The 20073-nt window shown below is 34.9% G+C and overlaps 1 protein-coding gene across 8 annotated transcripts in view; it reads right to left on the bottom strand.

The window, feature by feature from the left end:
- UTRN (utrophin) overlaps window positions 1–20073 on the bottom strand; it is a 525852-nt gene that overhangs the window by 279316 nt on the left and 226463 nt on the right. For all 8 annotated transcript variants that reach the window (XM_081250822.1, XM_081250827.1, XM_081250825.1 and 5 more), the window contains 6 exons: window positions 19575–19747; window positions 11548–11698; window positions 10137–10312; window positions 6059–6194; window positions 4229–4378; window positions 1072–1147 (listed from right to left, as the gene is read on the bottom strand). In XM_081250822.1, coding sequence (XP_081106948.1) covers window positions 1072–1147; window positions 4229–4378; window positions 6059–6194; window positions 10137–10312; window positions 11548–11698; window positions 19575–19747 — 862 coding nt within the window. The remainder of the gene's footprint in view (window positions 1–1071; window positions 1148–4228; window positions 4379–6058; window positions 6195–10136; window positions 10313–11547; window positions 11699–19574; window positions 19748–20073) is intronic.

The following is a 20073-nucleotide window of genomic DNA, read 5'->3' as shown; positions in this document are numbered from 1 at the left end:
GAATGCCTCATACATCATTCTGACCAATCTTCACTGTCATGTTTTGTACTTTAAAAAAATTGAAAACAACCTAAATATTCATTCATTGTTTCATCAAATATCTATTAAGAACCTACAATGTGCAAGGCACTTGACTAGATGCTACAGGTATGGGAATGTGTAAGACAAAGGCCTTGACCTCACAGAGTTTGCATTCTGGTGGGGGTGCATGGATATATGTCACGAAGTAAAACCAATGCAAGAAGTTGGAGAGAAACAGGATGTATCTTGGAGAGAGACAGGATGTATCTGACATAGGGTGGTCAGGTCAGGAAAGGTTCATCTAAGAAGGGAATATTTGAGAAGAGAACTGAACGAAGCGAGTGTGTGAAACATGCAATATCTGAGGGAAGGACATTTGGGTAAGAAAGAAAGAAGAAACAGCGAGCACAAAGACCATAAATGGAAATGTTCATGGCATGTTAGAAACAGCAAGAAGACGAGTGTGTTTGAGGCAGAATGAAGAAAGGAAAAAGTGATAAGAAATGGGATTACAGAGACAGGTAGCAGACAGATCACACATGGTCTTCTGGACCATGGTAAGACTGTAGAACTCACTTATGTATGATGGAAGTGATTAAGAGACTGAAATCAAAGGAGTGACATCAAACCTGTTTCTAAAGCATCACTTAGCTGCTATCAGAAGAATAGATTATCGAGGAGTGGTAAGATAAGAACAGAATCAGGACAGCGAGTTAGGAGAATTGTTCACTTCAAAATGTCCCCAGAAAACTATCTTTCAGTGTCCTCACCTTGCCTCTTCCCTTGCCTCCAGCAGCATCTGGTTCTACTCTGGTCCCAGGAAAGGCTAAAAGTCTCACCTCCCATGAGAGGGAATGCCTTGCACACACTGGGCAGTGAAATATGTCTTGTGTTTAGAGAAGATGTTCTTTTCAAATGATTGAAAGCAGAATAAGAAATCACCACTGCATTGTGTTTTTAAATAAGTTTTTCTAATTCACATACAATGCTCGTAATCATAAAATTTTGTTATGTATAAAAAAATTTGTAAAGAAATAAACTGTATCTTACCAGCAATTCTTGTCCGAGAAACAGAACAGGGTTCCTGGATGCGTTCCTTCAGCGCACTAGGCACTTCTCTGCATATCTAGAGCATCAGGCCAAACAGAAAGAGAAGGATAGTATATAAATAAAGACGGTTATGTTTTCTGAAAAGGAAGCGTCCTTCTAAATGATAATGCCGCCACTTTCCTCCCCCTCAGTGCCTAAGCTTCTGTGTCCACTTTCACTAACCACTATCCACTGCAGTCTTGCTTGACCCTCAGCTCCACTAGCATCAAGAATGTCATCCAGTCCTTAACTGCCTTGCCCCTTTGCAATATTTAATGCTGCCACTCCCTCTCCCTTGCATTTTGTTAGTATTCTACAATCTTGATTTTACTCCCACCTCTCTGACTGATCTTCTAAGTGTCGTTCCCCAGCTCATTTTCCTCTGCCCATCCACCAAATACCAACATTCTACAGGGTAGGTTTTTTGGTCTTCTAACCCTCGATACTGGCCTCTCTCCCTGGGTCCTAGTTTCTAATGGTTTCACTTATCATGCGGAGTTTTAAGAGGCTGAAGACTCCCCAAAACGTATCTTCAGTACAGCTTTCCCTGTCAACTGTACATTCAGACGTGTCCAAATATGGATTCATCATCTGCCTCCTTGACACTCTCTTCACAAAGTTGTCTAATGACTCTAACTATTTTTCCAGATCAGTTACCCTGATCTGGATGGTGGGCTTTGCTCAGAGGAGTTACTTGATGTCCTGATGTCCTAAGCATATCCATCCTTGGGTTCACTTCATCCATCTCTGTGGTGCAGCTATAGTGATCTTTCAAAATGTAACTTGTTTAAAACCCATCAACAGTTTCCCACTGTTTTCAAGGTGGTGAAATAGCCTCAAGACGGAACTCGAATTCCTCGTGATGCATGGTGAGGCCCCTAGGTCTCTGCAAGCATCTCTTGTCCTTCCAATTCATATTGAGCTACTTCCAGGACCCAGATTCACTCTCTGTCCCCTCTAGACCATTTCACTTACTGCTTCTTTTCCCTGCAATGCCTTTTCCCCTATTCTCCATCTGACCAATACTCATTCATCTTTTATTATCTTAGCTTGGATATGATCTCCACAAAATCTTCCATGGTTATCACCCAAAGCCAGGTAGGTGCCCTACCTTTATGTCCCCATGGATACCTCTTTGTTATAATTGTTGATCTACTTGTCTTACCCACAATAAGCTCTTTGGGTTAGAAGCATTTTCATGCTCTTTACTGTATTCCTAGCTCTTAAAATGGTGCCTGGCATAAAATGAGAGTCTGGTAAAAAACCTATTAAGTGAATGAATAAAAGCATGAATGAATGAAATATCTCAGATTAGTATTTCTTAAAATGTGTTTGTTGAAATTCTCTACAGAGTAAGCATTGCTTGGTCTTAGACATTCGTAATTCACATAATTAGCGTAAAATCTATGTGAAGTCCTGTGATAAAGGAAGGTTTGGCTCTATCTAACATCGTGCTCCCAAAGTGACCACGATACCCTATTCTACACAATACCCATTGACATCCTCTGTGTTAAATAAATACATGTGCTCTGACTGAATATGCACAAGCTGAGTCTGGCATGTTTGACATGGGGCCAACAAGTCTGGAAAGCAGCACAGGGAGAGAGAGTAGCAGATGAAGTCAGAGAGATAACAGGAAGCCAGAACATGATGAACCTAATAAGTCACAGTAAGGACTTTGGCCTTTCCTCTGAATGTGATGGAATACCATTAGTGGGCTTTGTTCAGGGGAGTTACTTAAACTGAGTTATGTTTTAACAAATACTTTGGCTGCTTTCTTGCGAAGAGACTGACAAAGGGAAAAGGAGGAAACAGGAAGACTAGTGAAGTGGCCATTGTAGGAATCATACAAGAGATGACGGTGGCTTGAAACAACTTAGTGGCCACGGGGTAGTGAGAAATGGTCAAATTTATGAAATTTCGCAAACCTAAGAAAAGCAAAAAGAATTGCCCAGGGAACACCCATGTGCCACTCAATATGTACAATTGTTAAAATTTGCTGTATTTGCCTTATCATGTATCTAGTCATCTAGCCATCCATTCAAACCGTCCCATCAAAGAGACAGGTATTTTGAAGGAGAAGCTGATGATAGTGACTCCAAGGTTTACGTGTTTGTTTGTTTTTAATTGAGATATAATTCACATGTCATAAGACTGAGTCCAGGGTTTTTGGCATAAAACACAAGAAGGATGTAATTACCAGTAACTGAGGTGGGAGAAGTATACTAAGGCACAGGAGGGAGGTGGAGATCAGGAGTTTGACTTTGTATGTTAGTCTGAGATACCTATTAGACACTGAAGTGGAGATGCTGAGCAGGCAGCTGTGATGAAGTCTAGAGTAATGAGAGAGTCCAGGCCAGAGATACAGATGTGTGAGTCATCAGTAACGGTAACTCATCAAGACGGTAATTCTCAAGCAGAGAGGCTAGATCAATAAAGCACCCAAATCATTAGATATAGAATGAGTGCTATCATTTTAAAAGGATAGAGAGGGAGGAAAATGACTGATATGGGACCTATCCAAACCAGGGCAGAAACATATCCATTCAATGTCCCAGACAGACCTCACACTCTGTTATGGTATGTACCCAAGCCAAAATATATAGAAATCTATTACTTTATCTACCTCTGTTTCAGCTGCAAAAAAAGTAACAGTATGAGAGAAAGGACTTTATCTTAGTCATATTTATAGCCACATACCATTACATCCCACGTGGAACCTGGTAAATACATGTTGAATGAATAAAATCATTAAAAATAAATCTACGTATGTGAAAAGTCACATGCAACATCACAAAGTTATTTTAATGCTTTCATTTTCAGAGTATAATTATTAGCATTTTATTGCCTAATTCTAATAGATACTCATTATTTAATATAGTATATAATGTATAAATCTCCTAGGCCAAAAAAATTCCATGTAAAATAAGTATTCTTTGAGAACACATGCTTCTATCCATAACAGATGAAAAAAATATAATTATCAATATTAGCAAGCATTAATAAAATGTGCCCATATTTGGGTATACTTAAAAGTAAAACAGTTGCCTGATTCCACTTCTTTAACAACAAAATCAGTAAACATGAGAAAGGTGTCGCAGTAATTCTTAACACACACCTTATTCCATGTCGAATTTACAGTTCTTAAGCTTTCTGAAATTTTTTCTCTTTCATGTAAACTCAGACTTTTATCCGAAAGCATTTCTAATTCAGTTCTATTCAGCCATTTGAGTTTTTCAGCTTGATCATCCATCTCCTGGATTAAGTCCTAAAGGAGTCAGAAGAGAGGTATGGTTAAAAGGTTGTCATACCAGAAAAAGATCAAGAACTGTATTAGGAATACCTTTGGAAATACAGTAAGTCCCCTACATATGAACCTTCAAGTTGCGAACTTTCAAAGATGCGAACATGTGTGCAAGCCCCTGTATGCCAGCTGTTGTACTGTACTACTGTACTTTTCAAGGTACTGTACTATAAAGATTAAAAATGTTTTCTTTATTTTTTGTGTTTGTTTTTTATGTACATATTATCTTTGTGAAAAGTATTATAAACCTATTACAGTACAGTATTATATAGCCAATTGTGCTAGTTGGGTACCTAGGCTAACTTTGTTGGACTTACAAACAAATTGGACTTACAAATGCGCTCTCAGAACAGAACTCCTTCGTATGTCAGCAACTTACTGTACTCCTATAAATGTGGACCTTTAATTTCTTAAATGGAAAATAAACTTCTAAGAAGCCTGAACTTATCTTAACAAACTGTAACTAATTTGGGAATGACCTCCCACCTTCAGTGTGCATTGTGTGTACATGAACTACTACCCCTGACCCCCTGTCTCTTAACAGGGTCATATTATATCATATTTACATCGACAACTTAACATTCTGTTCTTTGCTAATAAAATGCCTATTCTAATGAAAGGCCAAAAAAAACGCAGAAAAAACAGGAGCATTTTATGCATGCATCTCTACCTTATCTCTACCTACCCTAATATACTGTCCCATCCCCTGTGACTGCCCCCAAATTGTTTACAAAAGGCATATTCTAAGAAAACTATTGAAATTTTTAGATAAGACACGAGCAAGTTTGTTAGATATTTGTCACATTTTGAAAAGAAAACTTAATAATTGTTTGCCATGTATTTTTCATCAATATTAAAAGTTTCTCTCCCACAATACCTCAATCATACTCCTTTAGAAAAAATCTCTTATCAGATTAGTGGGTATCCTTTTAGGTATACTTTGTTGCACACAGATGTGTGTATCCACACTCACACACAATTTCTTTTTGTTTAGTAAAAATGTGAGCACATTATGCTTATTGTTCTACTACAAGTACTTTAATTCTTAGCACAAAAATATAAAATTTGTGGATATAAAAATGTATGGATATTTGGGTATATTAACATCTATATATATTTATGTATTTTTATATGTTGTATACCTATACAACTATAAACAATTCTTGTTGGTTGCAGATCAACAAAGAAAATTTGATTAATACAACCATGATGCTAAGTCCATAGTAAGCTGCAGTGAGTTACTCTCAACTCACTTTGAGTCTTCTTATAGGACTCAGTTTTATAGATAGTAATCAGTAATTATCTTCTAAGTCCAAAAGCAAAAAACTATACTTCACAGCATTATTATATTCTAAAATGATGATGTCTGCTTAAAATATTCCAGAAAACTTTGGTCCAATACTGAGACCACATGACTTATTACTTTTATGTGTGTGAAGCCTTACCACTGCAAGAATAAAATGACAGCTGCTCTTTAAAATTAAAAAAAAAAAAAAGATATTCCTCTTTAAAGTTCACCACATTTACCAAAAAGGACAAAGTTTCTTCCCCTTTTCTTCTTCAGTCATGCAGTATCTTATTTGCAGTGAAAATATTCATGCATCAAAAAGCACTGGCAAATATAGAGACAAATGAACCACTTACTGTTAATTCTTGCAGGTTTTCTTCCAGCTCAGTGGTTGATCTTTCTTGCACAGCATTCTCGGCCTTTGTTAACCAACAGATAATCTCATCTAGTCTTTTTCTATAATCCATCACCTGCTTACTTTCTCCTTTTAACCTAAAAGATTATATTATTGAAAAATACTGAGAAAAAAATATCCAATTAACTAGAACATTATATATTTGCATTAGATATTCTGACTAAATATGTCACACACAAAAAATAATTATTTAATATGTATTAATTATTTTAATATGTATTTGTAAATGAGTGTTAATAGTAATACATACATTCTGCAATACCAAAGATTATTTGCAAACATAATAAGATTTCTTCCTTCATTAAATTAAAAAACATTAAAACTAAATAATGTTGTCTTCTCTCATCGTGAAAAACTATATAGAAATTTAATACAAAGGACTTATTTTAAGCTAGATACCACTGTACAACATAATGGAGGTTTTAAAAAGAAAACATGAAAAATGTCTTTATCTAAAATAATTAAGGAAAAATACATAATTCTTTATGAGTACTCCATGGATATAGAAAAGTATCATTATATGACATATTACTCACATTAGGTTGCAACTATTACTCTACTTTATTCATAGGAAAGAAAGAACAAGAACAAGGCAAGATACTGAGAATGGGAAATTTTTACAAATATTAAGAAAGACAAGCAAAAATAGAAATTTGATTAGCTCATTAAAATAGTATTATATTTGAATATAGCACCAAGTTATAAAAAAAATCTAGAAAAAATAAAGTCAAAGTTTTAAAGGCTATAAGGAAACAAATAGTCATATGAATATAAAAAAAACTGCCTCAATTACATCTTTTTAATGTTATAAGAATAACATTTATAATTATATAAACCATCTGTCAAAAGATATATGACTAGAACTCATATGACAAACAAGATTATGTATTTTTAAGAAAGAGTTTGAAGCTATTTAGAGCTTGGTGGTGGTATCATTTTTATAGCTGCTGCTATTAGCTGCTGGTTTAAAAATAGAAAGCGATTTTTTAAATGAATTACATTATGTCATCCCTAATAAGGATTTACATTTTTTATGTCTATGACTTTTTCTTTTTAATCACAAATAAACTATTTTAATGTTTAAAAAACTGATAAGGGAAAGGGGGGAGGAATAAATTAGGAGTTTGGGATTAACATATACACAATACTATATACAAAATAGATAACCAACAAGGACCTATTGTATAGCACAGGGAACTATGCTTAATATTTTGTAATAGCCTGTAAGGGAAAAGAATCTATCGATAAAAAAGAATATATATATATATATATATATATATATATATATATATATATATATATATATATATATAAACTGAATCACTTTGTGGCATACCTGAGACGCACACATACAACATTATAAATAAACGATTCTTCAATTTAAAAAAATTAATGACAATCACTAAAAAATCACAAGTTTTCATTTTTTTTTTTTTTTTTTTTTTCTTTTTGCGGTATGCGGGCCTCTCACTGTTGTGGCCTCTCCCGTTGCGGAGCACAGGCTCCGGATGCGCAGGCCCAGCGGCCATGGCTCACGGGCCCAGCCGCTCCGCGGCATATGGGATCCTCCCAGACCGGGGCACGAACCCGTATCCCCTGCATCGGCAGGCGGACTCTCAACCACTGCGCCACCAGGGAGGCCCACAAGTTTTCATTTTTAAGTATCCATCAGGAGAGAACACTGCTTCAAGTTTAAAAAAAATAAATAAATAAAGCAATAGTACAAATTGTTTAGACTACCAGTACCAAAACAGGTAATTTACCCTCTGTATTGAAGAGTCTTTAAATAACAACTTTGGAAACAACTCAAATACTACTATAGACCTTGCGTTTCAAAAAAAAAAGTTGTAATTTAAATTTCCAATGTTTCATAATCATGGCTAATTTAGTATTTTGAAAATATATGAAGAAAGCTAACATTATCAAGTAATTTCAGTAAGACATATTTGAGTCACACAAAATTTTCATCTGCAAACTAGCTAAATATAATCTACATTTTAAATGTTATCACTAAGTAAAAACAAGTTATAAATTCATGTTCAAACAGTAGGTAACAATTGCTCATTAAGGAATAACACCATAAGTTGCTGAACTGTGTAAATATTTAATGACTGGCACTCAATACAAAAATAAATTGAGCTGTGTGCTGTTTCTCAACGACTGATAACAGTACACATAATAAGCCCATAAAATTGCAAGGTGGCCCCAATTTGAGATAAATTACAACCTGAAGTAAAGTTAAACAGGAATTTATGAAAACAAATATTGTTTTAGTTAAAATACAAGATGCTGGAGAAGAGATTCATTATTCTTTTCTCTTCCAAAAAAATGAGCAAAACATTTATTAGCTTCACCTTGTTAGTCCCAGGAGCAATAATTACCACGTTCCACAGAGAGCCATTTGAAACTGATTAAGGGAACTCCTGCAGTTATTGTTAATACTATGCCAGCAGGTACATCTTTTTCCTTAAGAAGACCTGAGAGATAGATCATTTTCAAGCTAGAAGGACTCTCCCTGCCGACTCACTACCATGGCACATAAATCCTATGGGACCTCAGCTTCCAATTCTGCCCCTGGTCCCCTGAAGCCTCCTCACCATCCAACCTTCACAGATTTCTTACCTGGCCATACTATTTAATGCCTCCCATCTTGTCTGTTCTGTGCCTTTTCCCTACAAGACCATCCGTAAGGGGAATTTATGGGAAATTGCTGTAAATGCTTCAAAACCAGCTTCAGGATCCCTCCCCTGAGATGCCTCAATTCCACAATCCATCACCCCAGTGTCTGTGACAACACTCTACCTTCTTAATAATGTGTCATTTAACCACATCAGATCATTTTTTCCTTTAAACATTTTCTTCACCTTAGTCTCTCTGAGTTCCTTAGTCGTTCGTGTTTACTATGAATAGGCAGAGAATAATACTTTTTACAAACACCGTCTCCTTTAGTCTTTGTGACACTCTAAGAAGATATCCTAGTTTTCATTCAAAGGGGAGGAAACTTGGCCAGCGAACTCTGAGGTCTTCCCGTTTTACAGGCGTAGTATTTAAGAGTATAAGTTAGCACTGTCACTAATTTTCTGTGAGACCCTAGACAAGTTACTTAACCTCTCCTCTCTGAGCCTCAGTTTCCAAAGCTGTACAATGGGTCTAAATAGTCCCCTCAGAGAGTAGTTGTGACGATTAAATGAGGCCAAACCCTGTCTCTTCCACATGGCAACCTCTCAACCAAGACACACAAACTATGATTTGACTCCTACCAAAACACACAAAATAACAGATGATGTTATTTTATAAAAAGCAGCCATAAGCCAAATATTCAAAGTTCAATATTTTATGTCATACTATATACTTGATAAAGTATTAGATTAGCCTTTAACATAACAATAGCTTATCAGTAAAATAATACATCATCTACAGAGTTAAAATTAGCAGGAAAAAAAATTACCTGGGACTTTTTAACCCAAAACTATCATTAACCCGCTCCCCCCAAAAAAGGCCATTAATGAGATGAAATGTATTAAATAGGAATCATCCATTAAAACTTGATTGTCTCAAAACATAACTTCAAATAACTGTACAGTAATATCTAAAATAATATGTGTAATGTTGAGTATTATATTCACTGGTAATCAAACGTGTTTGTAATCAGAAGACACCCTAATAAAATCTGGGGCATTGTAACATAATCTGACATAAAAACTCACAATAATACATTATACTTATTATGTCACATTAATGAGGAACTGCACTATGTACTCAGCACTGACATATAAGGATATAGGACACCCTTAGACACCAAGAACTACCGAGTGAGAGGGATTACTCATGAAGACCCCGAGGCCCGGTCAGGATACGAGTGAGGGAGAGGCCTGACTCTGAATCCAGATCTTCAGACTGGGAGTCCAGAGTGTTCCTCCACCTACTTCAAGTTTCTGCCACATAGTCACATATCATAATAAAAAGGAAAAAGAGAAATAAAGGTTTTTTTGACATGTAAATTATCATGGCTAAATCACCTTGGCCGCCGATCCTTCACTTCTGCAGCGATTGCACCCCAGCGTTGGTTTAAACCTGCCAACTTGTCCTTCAAGAAGCTTCCATCTGTCGGGGAGAGTTTCTGTACAATCCCATCCCCAGTTCTGTTTAGTGCTGCAAAACTGGGCTGGTGGCTGCCGATGCCCTCCTCGAGCTCCTGTGACAGAGAACAACTCAAGATTACCTCCACTTCTAAACTAAACTGTTCTGTAATGAATCCACCCAGGTACCATTGGTGTGGTGTCAATTTAAGTGTTAGAGAAACAAAGCCCTGGAAGGATATTTTACGTATATGAAAAAGCCATTTTTAACACTTCAATTACATTTCATTGAACACATTAAATGAAATCTATTTTGAAATCTAACCCACTCTCATGAATGTCATGAATGTCATCAGGCAAAATAGAGTGGAAGAGGACAGCCTAATAACATAAAATAAATCACTGCTGTTTACATTGACGCATAAGCATCAATCATGTTTGATTGAAGTGAATTGCCTATCTTCTATACACGTGCTTGAAAGTGTCTCTTAAAAAAATGTTAAACCATCTACCCCTATATACCATTACGTCCTACCATATATAAGTAACCCTCAATGTGCATTTTACTGAGACATTGCTTCACTGGTCTGTAAATTTTTAAGCAACGGATTAAGAAAGGATATTTTAAAGTCAAATTTAAGCACTTCTCTATAACTCTAAAAATAAGAAAAAATGCATTAACATATTTATGAGAAAAATAAAAGCATTTTCTAACTCCTCAGAAGCCTTCTACATAAAATATATTTTAAAAATTTAATAAAAGAGAAAATATCTTCAACAATGGTAAAATGAAATTTTGCTTGCTTTCAACCATTATTTTTAACGACCCATTATTATCAGTAGAACTGATTTAGCTATTGTGTTATATTTTCCCAAGACTGAATTAGACTTACATGAGCAGCTGTCCTGATATAGCTCAAGAATAATTTACTTTTATGATAATGATCAATGATACAAAGAAACATAAGATGCCTAACTGTTTAAGTATAGAAAATAGAGGTGAGGTATGCAGATATCGTTCTGGCCTTGATGTAGTCTTGAGTACAAAATTTTACAAGTGTTATTATAAACATAAAATTTTTTAAATAAAATTGTTTTTCACATATTCCACTAAAGAGTATTTTTTTATTTAAATTTCTTTAAAATCCTTATTAAAAACTGAAATAACCATTTTCTCTTAAACCTTTAAAACTAGAAACTAGAACTTGAACAAAAATTACAGATTGTCTATATACTCCTGAAAAATTAATATAGTGAGCCCCTACTTTCGAAATCTGTCTTAAATGGCGCATACTAAATAAATATGCCACCTTTTTTAGCAGATCCTCATCCTCTGACAGAAAGCACTCACCTGCTGATGTATCCTGGCTTTCTCTAAGTCCAGGCCACCATCTGGAGCAAAAGTATCAGCCAGCAACTCTTCAGCTTCCGTTATCCACTGTGTGAGGTCATTGAGGTCACAATGGAACTGTCTCCATTCTTCCACAGCCCTATCGAAATAACTAGAGGACAACAAACAAAATAAAATAGGTTTCCCAACTTTCCAGGACCGTCTAGAAGCAATTTTCTAAAATGAAAATTCAAACCTCATTTAAACTGAAAGCCTCAAAATGAGTGAATTCACAGCTCACTGCTCTGTAAGACCAGTTTCCATAGTGGATTACAGTTAATGATTCCTCTTAGAGAAACATGCATCATACCAAGAGCAAAGCAATCTGCATACACCACACCACCCCCCATATTCATGCACACATACACACACACTAGGCAGCGTTTTAACTGAAAAGAAGCCTTCTCTGGCTTGGAAAATCAAGATAGATTAGCTGCAGGCATGTTAACCCACCCAAATTTAAACACTTAACATTTCAAACACCATGAAGTGTAAAATATGATTAATTACTCTATTCCCTTAGGAAAAAAATAGCGTGTTTTACTTCCAGAACACTTAGTTCCCAGCTAGAACAAAACCCCAAAGGCCAAAACACTTCAAAATTTCCTTGCAGTATACTGTTGGTGGGAATGTAAATTGATACAGCTACTATGGAGAACAGTATGGAGGGTCCTTAAAAAACTAAAAATAGAGCTACCATACGACCCAACAATCCCACTACTGGGCATATACCTGAAGAAAACCATAATTCAAAAAGAGTCATGTACCACCATGTTCATTGCACCTCTATTTACAATAGCCAGGACATGGAAGCAACCTAAGTGTCCATTGACAGATGAATGGATAAAGAAGATGTGGCACATATATACAAGGGAATATTACTCAGCCATAAAAAGAAATGAAATTGAGTTATTTGTATTGAGGTGGATGGACCTAGAGTCTGTCACACAGAGTGAAGTAAGTCAGAAAGAGAAAAATACCATATGCTAACACATATACATGGAATCTAAAAAAAAAAAAAAAAGTTTCTGAAGAACCTAGGGGCAGGACAGGAATAAGACGCAGATGTAGAGAATGGACTTGAGGACACGGGGAGGGGGAAGGGTAAGCTGGGACGAAGTGAGAGAGTGGCATGGACATATATACATTACCAAATGTAAAATAGCTAGCTAGTGGGAAGCAGCTGCATAGCACAGGGAGATCAGCTCGGTGCTTTGTGACCACCTAGAGGGGTGGGATAGGGAGGGTGGGAGGGAAATGCAAGAGGGAAGAGATATGGGGATATATGTATAGCTGATTCACTTGATATAAAGCAGAAACCAGCACATCATTGTAAAGCAATTATACGCCAATAAAGATGTTTTAAAAAAAATTTCCTTGCAGTCTATTATCTCTGTGTTATGCACGGAATTGCATCCCCCAAAATTCATATGTTGAAGCCCTAACCACCAACATGACTATATTGGGGACAGGGTGTTTAGGGAGGTAATTAAGGTTAAATGAGGTCATGTGGGTCATTAATCCCATAGGACTGCTGTCCTAATAAGAGGGAGAGACACCAGAGATATCTATGTTTGCCTCTTTCTGCCTCTCTCTCTCTGTCTCTTTCTCTCTCTTTGCAAGAGCACAGAGGAAAGGCCATGTAAGGTAAGGATACAGTGAGAAGGTGGCCATCTGCAGGCCAGTAAGAGAAGCCTCACCGGAAACTAACTCTTCTGGTACCAGCCTCCAGAACTGACAGAAAATAAATGTCTGTTGTTTAAGCCACCTTGACTGTGGTATCTTATTATAGCTGCCCTAGCAGACTAACATACTCTGTGCGGGGACTAATCCAGTGTGTTCCATTGACCTGAACACAGCACAGGATGGGAGTGCCTGCAAAGCTCAGGTTAGGCAATGAAACAAAGACTATCAAGACTTCTATTCAAACATAACTCCTTTAGAAATGAGATAAAGCCAAACTCCAGTGCTTGTTATATTTGGAATATATAAGTGTAAAAAAGAAAAGCTCTGTTGGACTGGAATCCTAAAGAATTTCCCTCTGCCTCTTTGTTTAGAGTAGTGGTACTAGGAGAAGTTTAGAAGAGATCTCTGAAATTTTAATGATTCTACTAAAATGTTTATATAATAAAAAGGTAATATTATTATTTTTTAAAATAATAAAATGGTCCCTGACATCGCTAACTCCTAAATAATCTTTATGTTTCCTTCTTCCATGAAAATCACTGAATAAAAATTCCATTAATATTTGTTGAGTGCCCACAGGGAAGCAATGTTCTATTGGGCATAATGAAAATAAGAGCACTTCAAACAAAACACTAAGAGAATACATTAAGACAATCTTCATTAGTCGGCACCCAATAAATATTCATTAAATGAATGGTGCACGGATAGATAGGTATAGGTATACATAGGTAGGTGGATGGGTGAAGTCTTCTATGATGAAACTGAGTTTTAAACACTTTTTAAATGATGGAAAAAGAATGACTGATTAAATTAGGAAGGAAAACTATTCCTGGTAAAAGATGGAATTCTGAGTAAGAATCAGAAAGCTGGGAAGGTAAAGAAGGTAAAGGAAATTTTAATCAAGTTTATGTGAAATAAGTGAAGAAAACTTGTTTTTGAGCAGTACGTATAAGGTATTAGAAATTAGGCCAACTGGAGAACACTGTTAAAAAGCTTCTAAGGTCAAGATAAGAAGTCTGAACTTTGTCCACACAGCAGTGAGAGGCACAAAGAAGATACAGAGGATAAATATCTGGGAAGACATTCTTAGGAGAGAAGATACACAAAGATCCAAGGATCTAAGATGAGAAGGAAGAAATAACTGGCTTATTTCTCCACTGTTCCACTGTTTGTCTAAGATGGTCCTAAAATTACTTATTAAGGAAAAATATGAAAGCTAATGCCATGAACCATTACAAAGGAGGCATAAGGGACTTCTCAAAGAAAGATACCTGTTTATTTTCATGGTAGTTATCTTTTACCACAGGCCAACAATACTTAAAAAATTTTATAAGCAAAACAGCACAGAGACCTGGCATAGACAAATGACTTGGTGGTCACCCAGGTGTCATGACCGATAACGGTTATGAAACCATGAAAGCACAGGATATTTGCCATTGCCTCCATGTTCTATGAAAAGAAAAGAATAGAAAGGAGTGCTCACTTATTGCTTGTAAAAGTGGGCACATAGGAATGGGGAAAAATAAACATTTTAGGATAGGTTACCAAGGTTGGAAGACAAAAACTAAATAAAAATTAGGAATAAGAATAAGAACATAATCAACTAATGCATCCAAGTGCTGGGCTAAAGAAAAAAAGAGAGACAACCTCCTAGCAAATGAAATCTAGTAAACACAGAAAACAAAATAATAAAATAAAAATGTGATAGAGAAGACTTTTCTAACATAAGAGAATACTGTTCTGTGCTCAATTAAAAAAAACTATGGAATAAAGTATTTTCTAAAAAGTTAAAATTTTTATAATCAAGTAAATGGCATGAATATCTGCAATCAACGTTACTAATCATAACGTTCTTGAAATTCTGCCACATTAGCCAGATGCATATATGCAAATAGGATAATTGAAAAAAAGAAGAAAAGTTATCATTATACACAAATGATGTGTCAGTATACTAAGAAAGGCCAAGAAAATCAAATTTATACCCATACTCACAGGCATACACTCACACGTGCATGCACACACTCACACACACACACGCACAAACACACGCAGGGCAGAAAATGCAGAAATAAGCTACCATACATCAACTTTACACTAACCAACAATAAGAAAAGCACAAAACTACCAAGTAATAGTCCTGGGGAGAAAGATGCAGACAAATCTTCAAAACCTTACTGAGGACACAGAAAAGGACCCAGATGAGTGAAAGACTACATTTCAAATTCACCATTTTTTCAAAAATTGATGACTAAAATTTTACTGGAAGAATAAATATAGAAAAAGAATATGAATTTTAATGTTAGAATAATTAGAGAAAATTTACTGTGCTGGATGAAAAAATTAATAATGCTTTAAAAATGAAAATGTTATGTATTAGACTAAAACTAATGGTGTGAGAAGGCAGAATTAGCAAAATTAAATAAATATGAAGTTGAAATGCCTTTAAGTTTATGGTAAAGGAAGTATCACCAACAATAATGGAGAGTTAAATTATTCAGCAAAAAATATAGAGAAAATTGGTTGTTTATTTAAGAAAAACACAGCAAAATAGAACAGGTTAGTGTTTCTTAACTCAGGCTGCATAAAAAAGTGAGCTGGGGAGTGTTTAAAAAGTAGGGATGCATGGCCCCTACTCTTGGTACTAAAGAGTTGCTATTTACAGACATAGAGAACAGACTTGTGGTTGTCAAGGGGGAAGGGGGGAGGGACGGATTGAGAGTTTGGGATTAGCAGATGTAAACAATTATATATAGAATGGATAAACAACAAGGTACTACTTTATAGCACAGGGAACTATATTGCTAATGGAAAAGAATTTTTAAAAAAGAGTTGGTGTATAGAACCACCAAACTGGAGCCTTAAAACAAAATACATATCAAAATAAAATTCAGATGGTTTAGTTTTTACATGTAAATTTTAAATCAAGCAAAGTTGTTTTAAATATATATAAATATTTAATTACTCTCACAATGAAAAGGTAATTTATATGCATAAAAACAAAATGAAATTACAAAGGAAAAGACATAAGATATAATTATAGAAAATTAAAATTTCTATATGTCAAAAAACACCATTAACACAGACAAAGGGTACATGGAAAGCTGTGAGTAATTAAGCAATGAACAAAAAATATGAATGGTTAATATTCTTAATATAGAAAAAAGCTTTTGCAAATTGAGAAGTAAATAATAATACTATGATAGAAAAATAAGCACAGAACATGACCTACCCATTAACAGAAGAAATAACACTGGTACCAATAAACATATGTAAAAATATTGGAATTTTGCTGATAATCAAAGAAATGAAAATCATATTGAGATGTAATCCATCACTATACAATTGGCAAAGGTCTAAAAAAAAATCTGTCAGTGTTAACAAGGGTTCAGTAAGAAGGACACTTTCACATATGTTGTTGGCAGAGTTACAATGACCAGTACTGTGATGCAATCTAGAGCCTTAAAATGTTATTATTTTTTAACAAGTTAGTCTTCATCTAATAATCAAGTCTAATTAAAGTCAGAAGTATGCATAAAGCTGTATGTAAGAGGATATTCTCTAAATGTACAGAGAAGTTTTTAAAAATTGATACAAAGAAATACACCTAAAGATTATTAAACGTTACCTTTCCAAGGATTGTATAATCACATGAAATATGTAAGCTAAAACAAAAAAAAAGAAGATGAAGAACACCATGCCTATTTTTGTGTGTATGTCTCTAAGGTTTTCTGGTATATTTTTCTGTGTTAACATTACTCTTACACTGTAATTTATATTGAGCTATTTCACATCATACTTGACTTTCCATACATACACAGCTACCATCAAAAGTCTTACCAATTTTTGTTTCTACCTGTTAATAGGCCTGGTCAAAGACTAGAAAGAAGGAGGCTCAAAAACATTCTATTAAACAGAAGGTTATTTTTTTTAAAAAAGGCTTTGGGGTTATATATGGATTCCAATTATCTGTAGCTGTCTCTGCTCTTCACTCACATTAATCATCAAGTGTGTGGAGAAATTGAATGTTACTGAAAATCCTTTTCAAGATTTTTAAAGAAAATGGACACTATTCAGATACTAAAAATTAAAGGTGCTTCCTTTTCTCCATTGTATATGTTTGCTTTCTTTGTTGTAGATTAATTGTATGTGTGTGGGTTTATTTCTGGGCTCTCTATTCCATACCATTGATCTAAATGTCTTTTTCTGCCAGTACCATACTGTAATGATTACTATAGCTTTGTAATATAGTTTGAAGTCAGAGACCATGATACCTCCAGCTTTGTTCTTCTTTCACAAGACTGCTTTGGCTATTCGGGGTCTTTTGTGGTTCCATACAAATATTAGCATTATGTGTTCTAGTTCTGTGAAAAATAACATGGGTGTTTTGACAGGGATTGCACCAAATCTGTAGGTTGCTATGGGGAGTATGGACATTTAACAGTATTAATTCTTCCAATCCATGGACACAGTATACCATTCCATTTATTTGTGTTGTCTTCACTTTCTTTTATCAATGTCATATAGTTGCCAGAGTACAGGTCTTTCACCTCCTTGGTTAAATTTATTCTTAGGTATTTCATTCTTTTAGATGCAAAAGGATTGCAAATGGGATTTTTTTCTTAAAGTTCTCTTTCTGATAGTTTGTTATTAGGGTATAGAAATGCAACCGATTTCTGTACATTAATTTTGTATACTGCAACTTTATTAAATTCATTTATTAGTTCTAGTAGTTTTTGGTGGAGTCTTTAGAATTTTCTATATATACTATCAATCTCTTCAATAAGCACTGTTGTGGAAACTGGACAGGTACATGTAAAAAAAATGAAGCTCGACCATTTTCTCACACCATATATGAAAGTAAACTCAAAATGGATTAAAGACTTAAGTGTAAGACCTGAAGCCATAAAACTCCTAGAAGAAAATACAAGCAGTATGCTTTTTGACATAGGTCTTAGCAATATTTTGGGGGATATATCTCCTCAGGCAAGGGCAACAAAAGCAAAAATATACAAATAGGACTACATCAAACTAAAAAGCTTTTGCACAGCAAAGGAAACCATCAACAAAATAAAAAGGCAACCTACCAAATGGGAGGAGATACTTGCAAACAATATGTCTGACAAGGGGTTAATATCAAAAATATATAAAGAACTCACACAACTCAATATCAAAAAATCAAATAATCTAATTAAAAAATGGGCAGAGGACCTGAAAAGACATTTCTCCAAAGAACATATACGAAAGGCCAATGGGCACATGAAAAGATGCTCAACATCACTAGTCATTAGGGAAATGCAAATTAAAACCACAATGAAACATTACCTCGTACCTGTTACAATGATCTTCATCAAAAAGACCAGAGATAACAAGTGCTAGTGTGGATGTGGAGAAAAGGGAACCCTTGTACACTGTTGGGGGAATGTAAATTGGTATTACCACTATGGAAAACAGTATAAAAGATCCTCAAAAAATTAAAAATATAACTACCCTCTGGTCCAACAATTCCACCTCTGGCAATAGATCCAAAGGAAACAAAAACACTAACTTGAAAAGATATCTGCGCCCTCATTTTCATAGCAGCTTTATTTACAATAGCCAAGATATGGAAGCAACTTAAATGTCCATCGACACATGAATGGATAAAGAAGATATATACAAGAATATTACTCAGGCATAAAGAGAATGAAACCTTGCCATTTGCAACAGCACGGAGAGACCAAGAGGGTATATGCTAAGTGAAACAGGTCAGACAGAGAAAGACAAATACTGTATGTTTTCACTTATACACAGAGCCTAAAAAACAAAAGAAACAAATATAACAAAACAGAAAAATACTCATAGATACAGAGAACAAACTAGTGATTGCCAGAGGGGAGGCGGTAGGGGGAATGGGCAACATATGTGAAGAAGGATTGAGGGGTACAAACTACTAGTATAAAATAAATATGTCACAGGGTCATAATGTACAGCACAGGGAATATAGTCAATAATATTGTAATAACTTCGTATGGTGCATAAAATGTAAAAATATTGAATCACTATGCTGTTCACCTGAAACTAATATTATAAGTCAACTATACTTCAATAAAAACAAATAAATAAAAGTGCTTCCTTAATCGTTAAAATATTATATATTACATTGCAAATGATCATGTATATGTGAGCTGATCTTTTTTAAGGAACTACATCACAATTTATTAAACAGGGCCTATTACAAGAATTTGAAACATATCCTCACTAACCTTAATGTACATATGAACTTATAGACCTTTTTGAAAAATTAAATATTCATTTAAACATACCCTTTACGATCGTTGTACATTCTATTAATTCTGTCCCATTTTGCATTCAACTGAGTAAGTGTATCCCGGATCTGAATGGCTTCAGGTCCAGAAGCTTCGAGGATAACATCTGGTTGTTTTTCATGAATGATTGCAATCTGCTCTCCAAGTTTGTCCAGTTGGTCTTTGATAGTCTATGAATATATTGTCATACATTAACAAAATCCAGCAAAGAGATAAAAGAATGGAATCACAGGAGGCCAAAAATTTATATTGAATAAGTTACTTAAAAATAATGAGACATCATAATTGTTGCTTATCAAAACTGGAAACTTTTTAAAAAAATAAGACCCTGTATTGGCCAAAGCATGAGGAATGTTACATAATATCCTAATGGTGGGAAAAAAAATCCTCAGAGATGTTCAAAGTGGCATTTGTACAGGACATATAAAAAGCTTCAATAACATTCCATAAAGGTAATGAAGTGTTTGAAGCTAGAAATTATTTATATTTTCAAATA

Source organism: Mesoplodon bidens (assembly GCF_964165515.1).
Source record: "Mesoplodon bidens genome assembly, chromosome: 12".
Taxonomy (NCBI): Eukaryota; Metazoa; Chordata; class Mammalia; order Artiodactyla; family Ziphiidae; genus Mesoplodon; species Mesoplodon bidens.
This window is presented reverse-complemented; position numbering and strand designations above follow the sequence as displayed.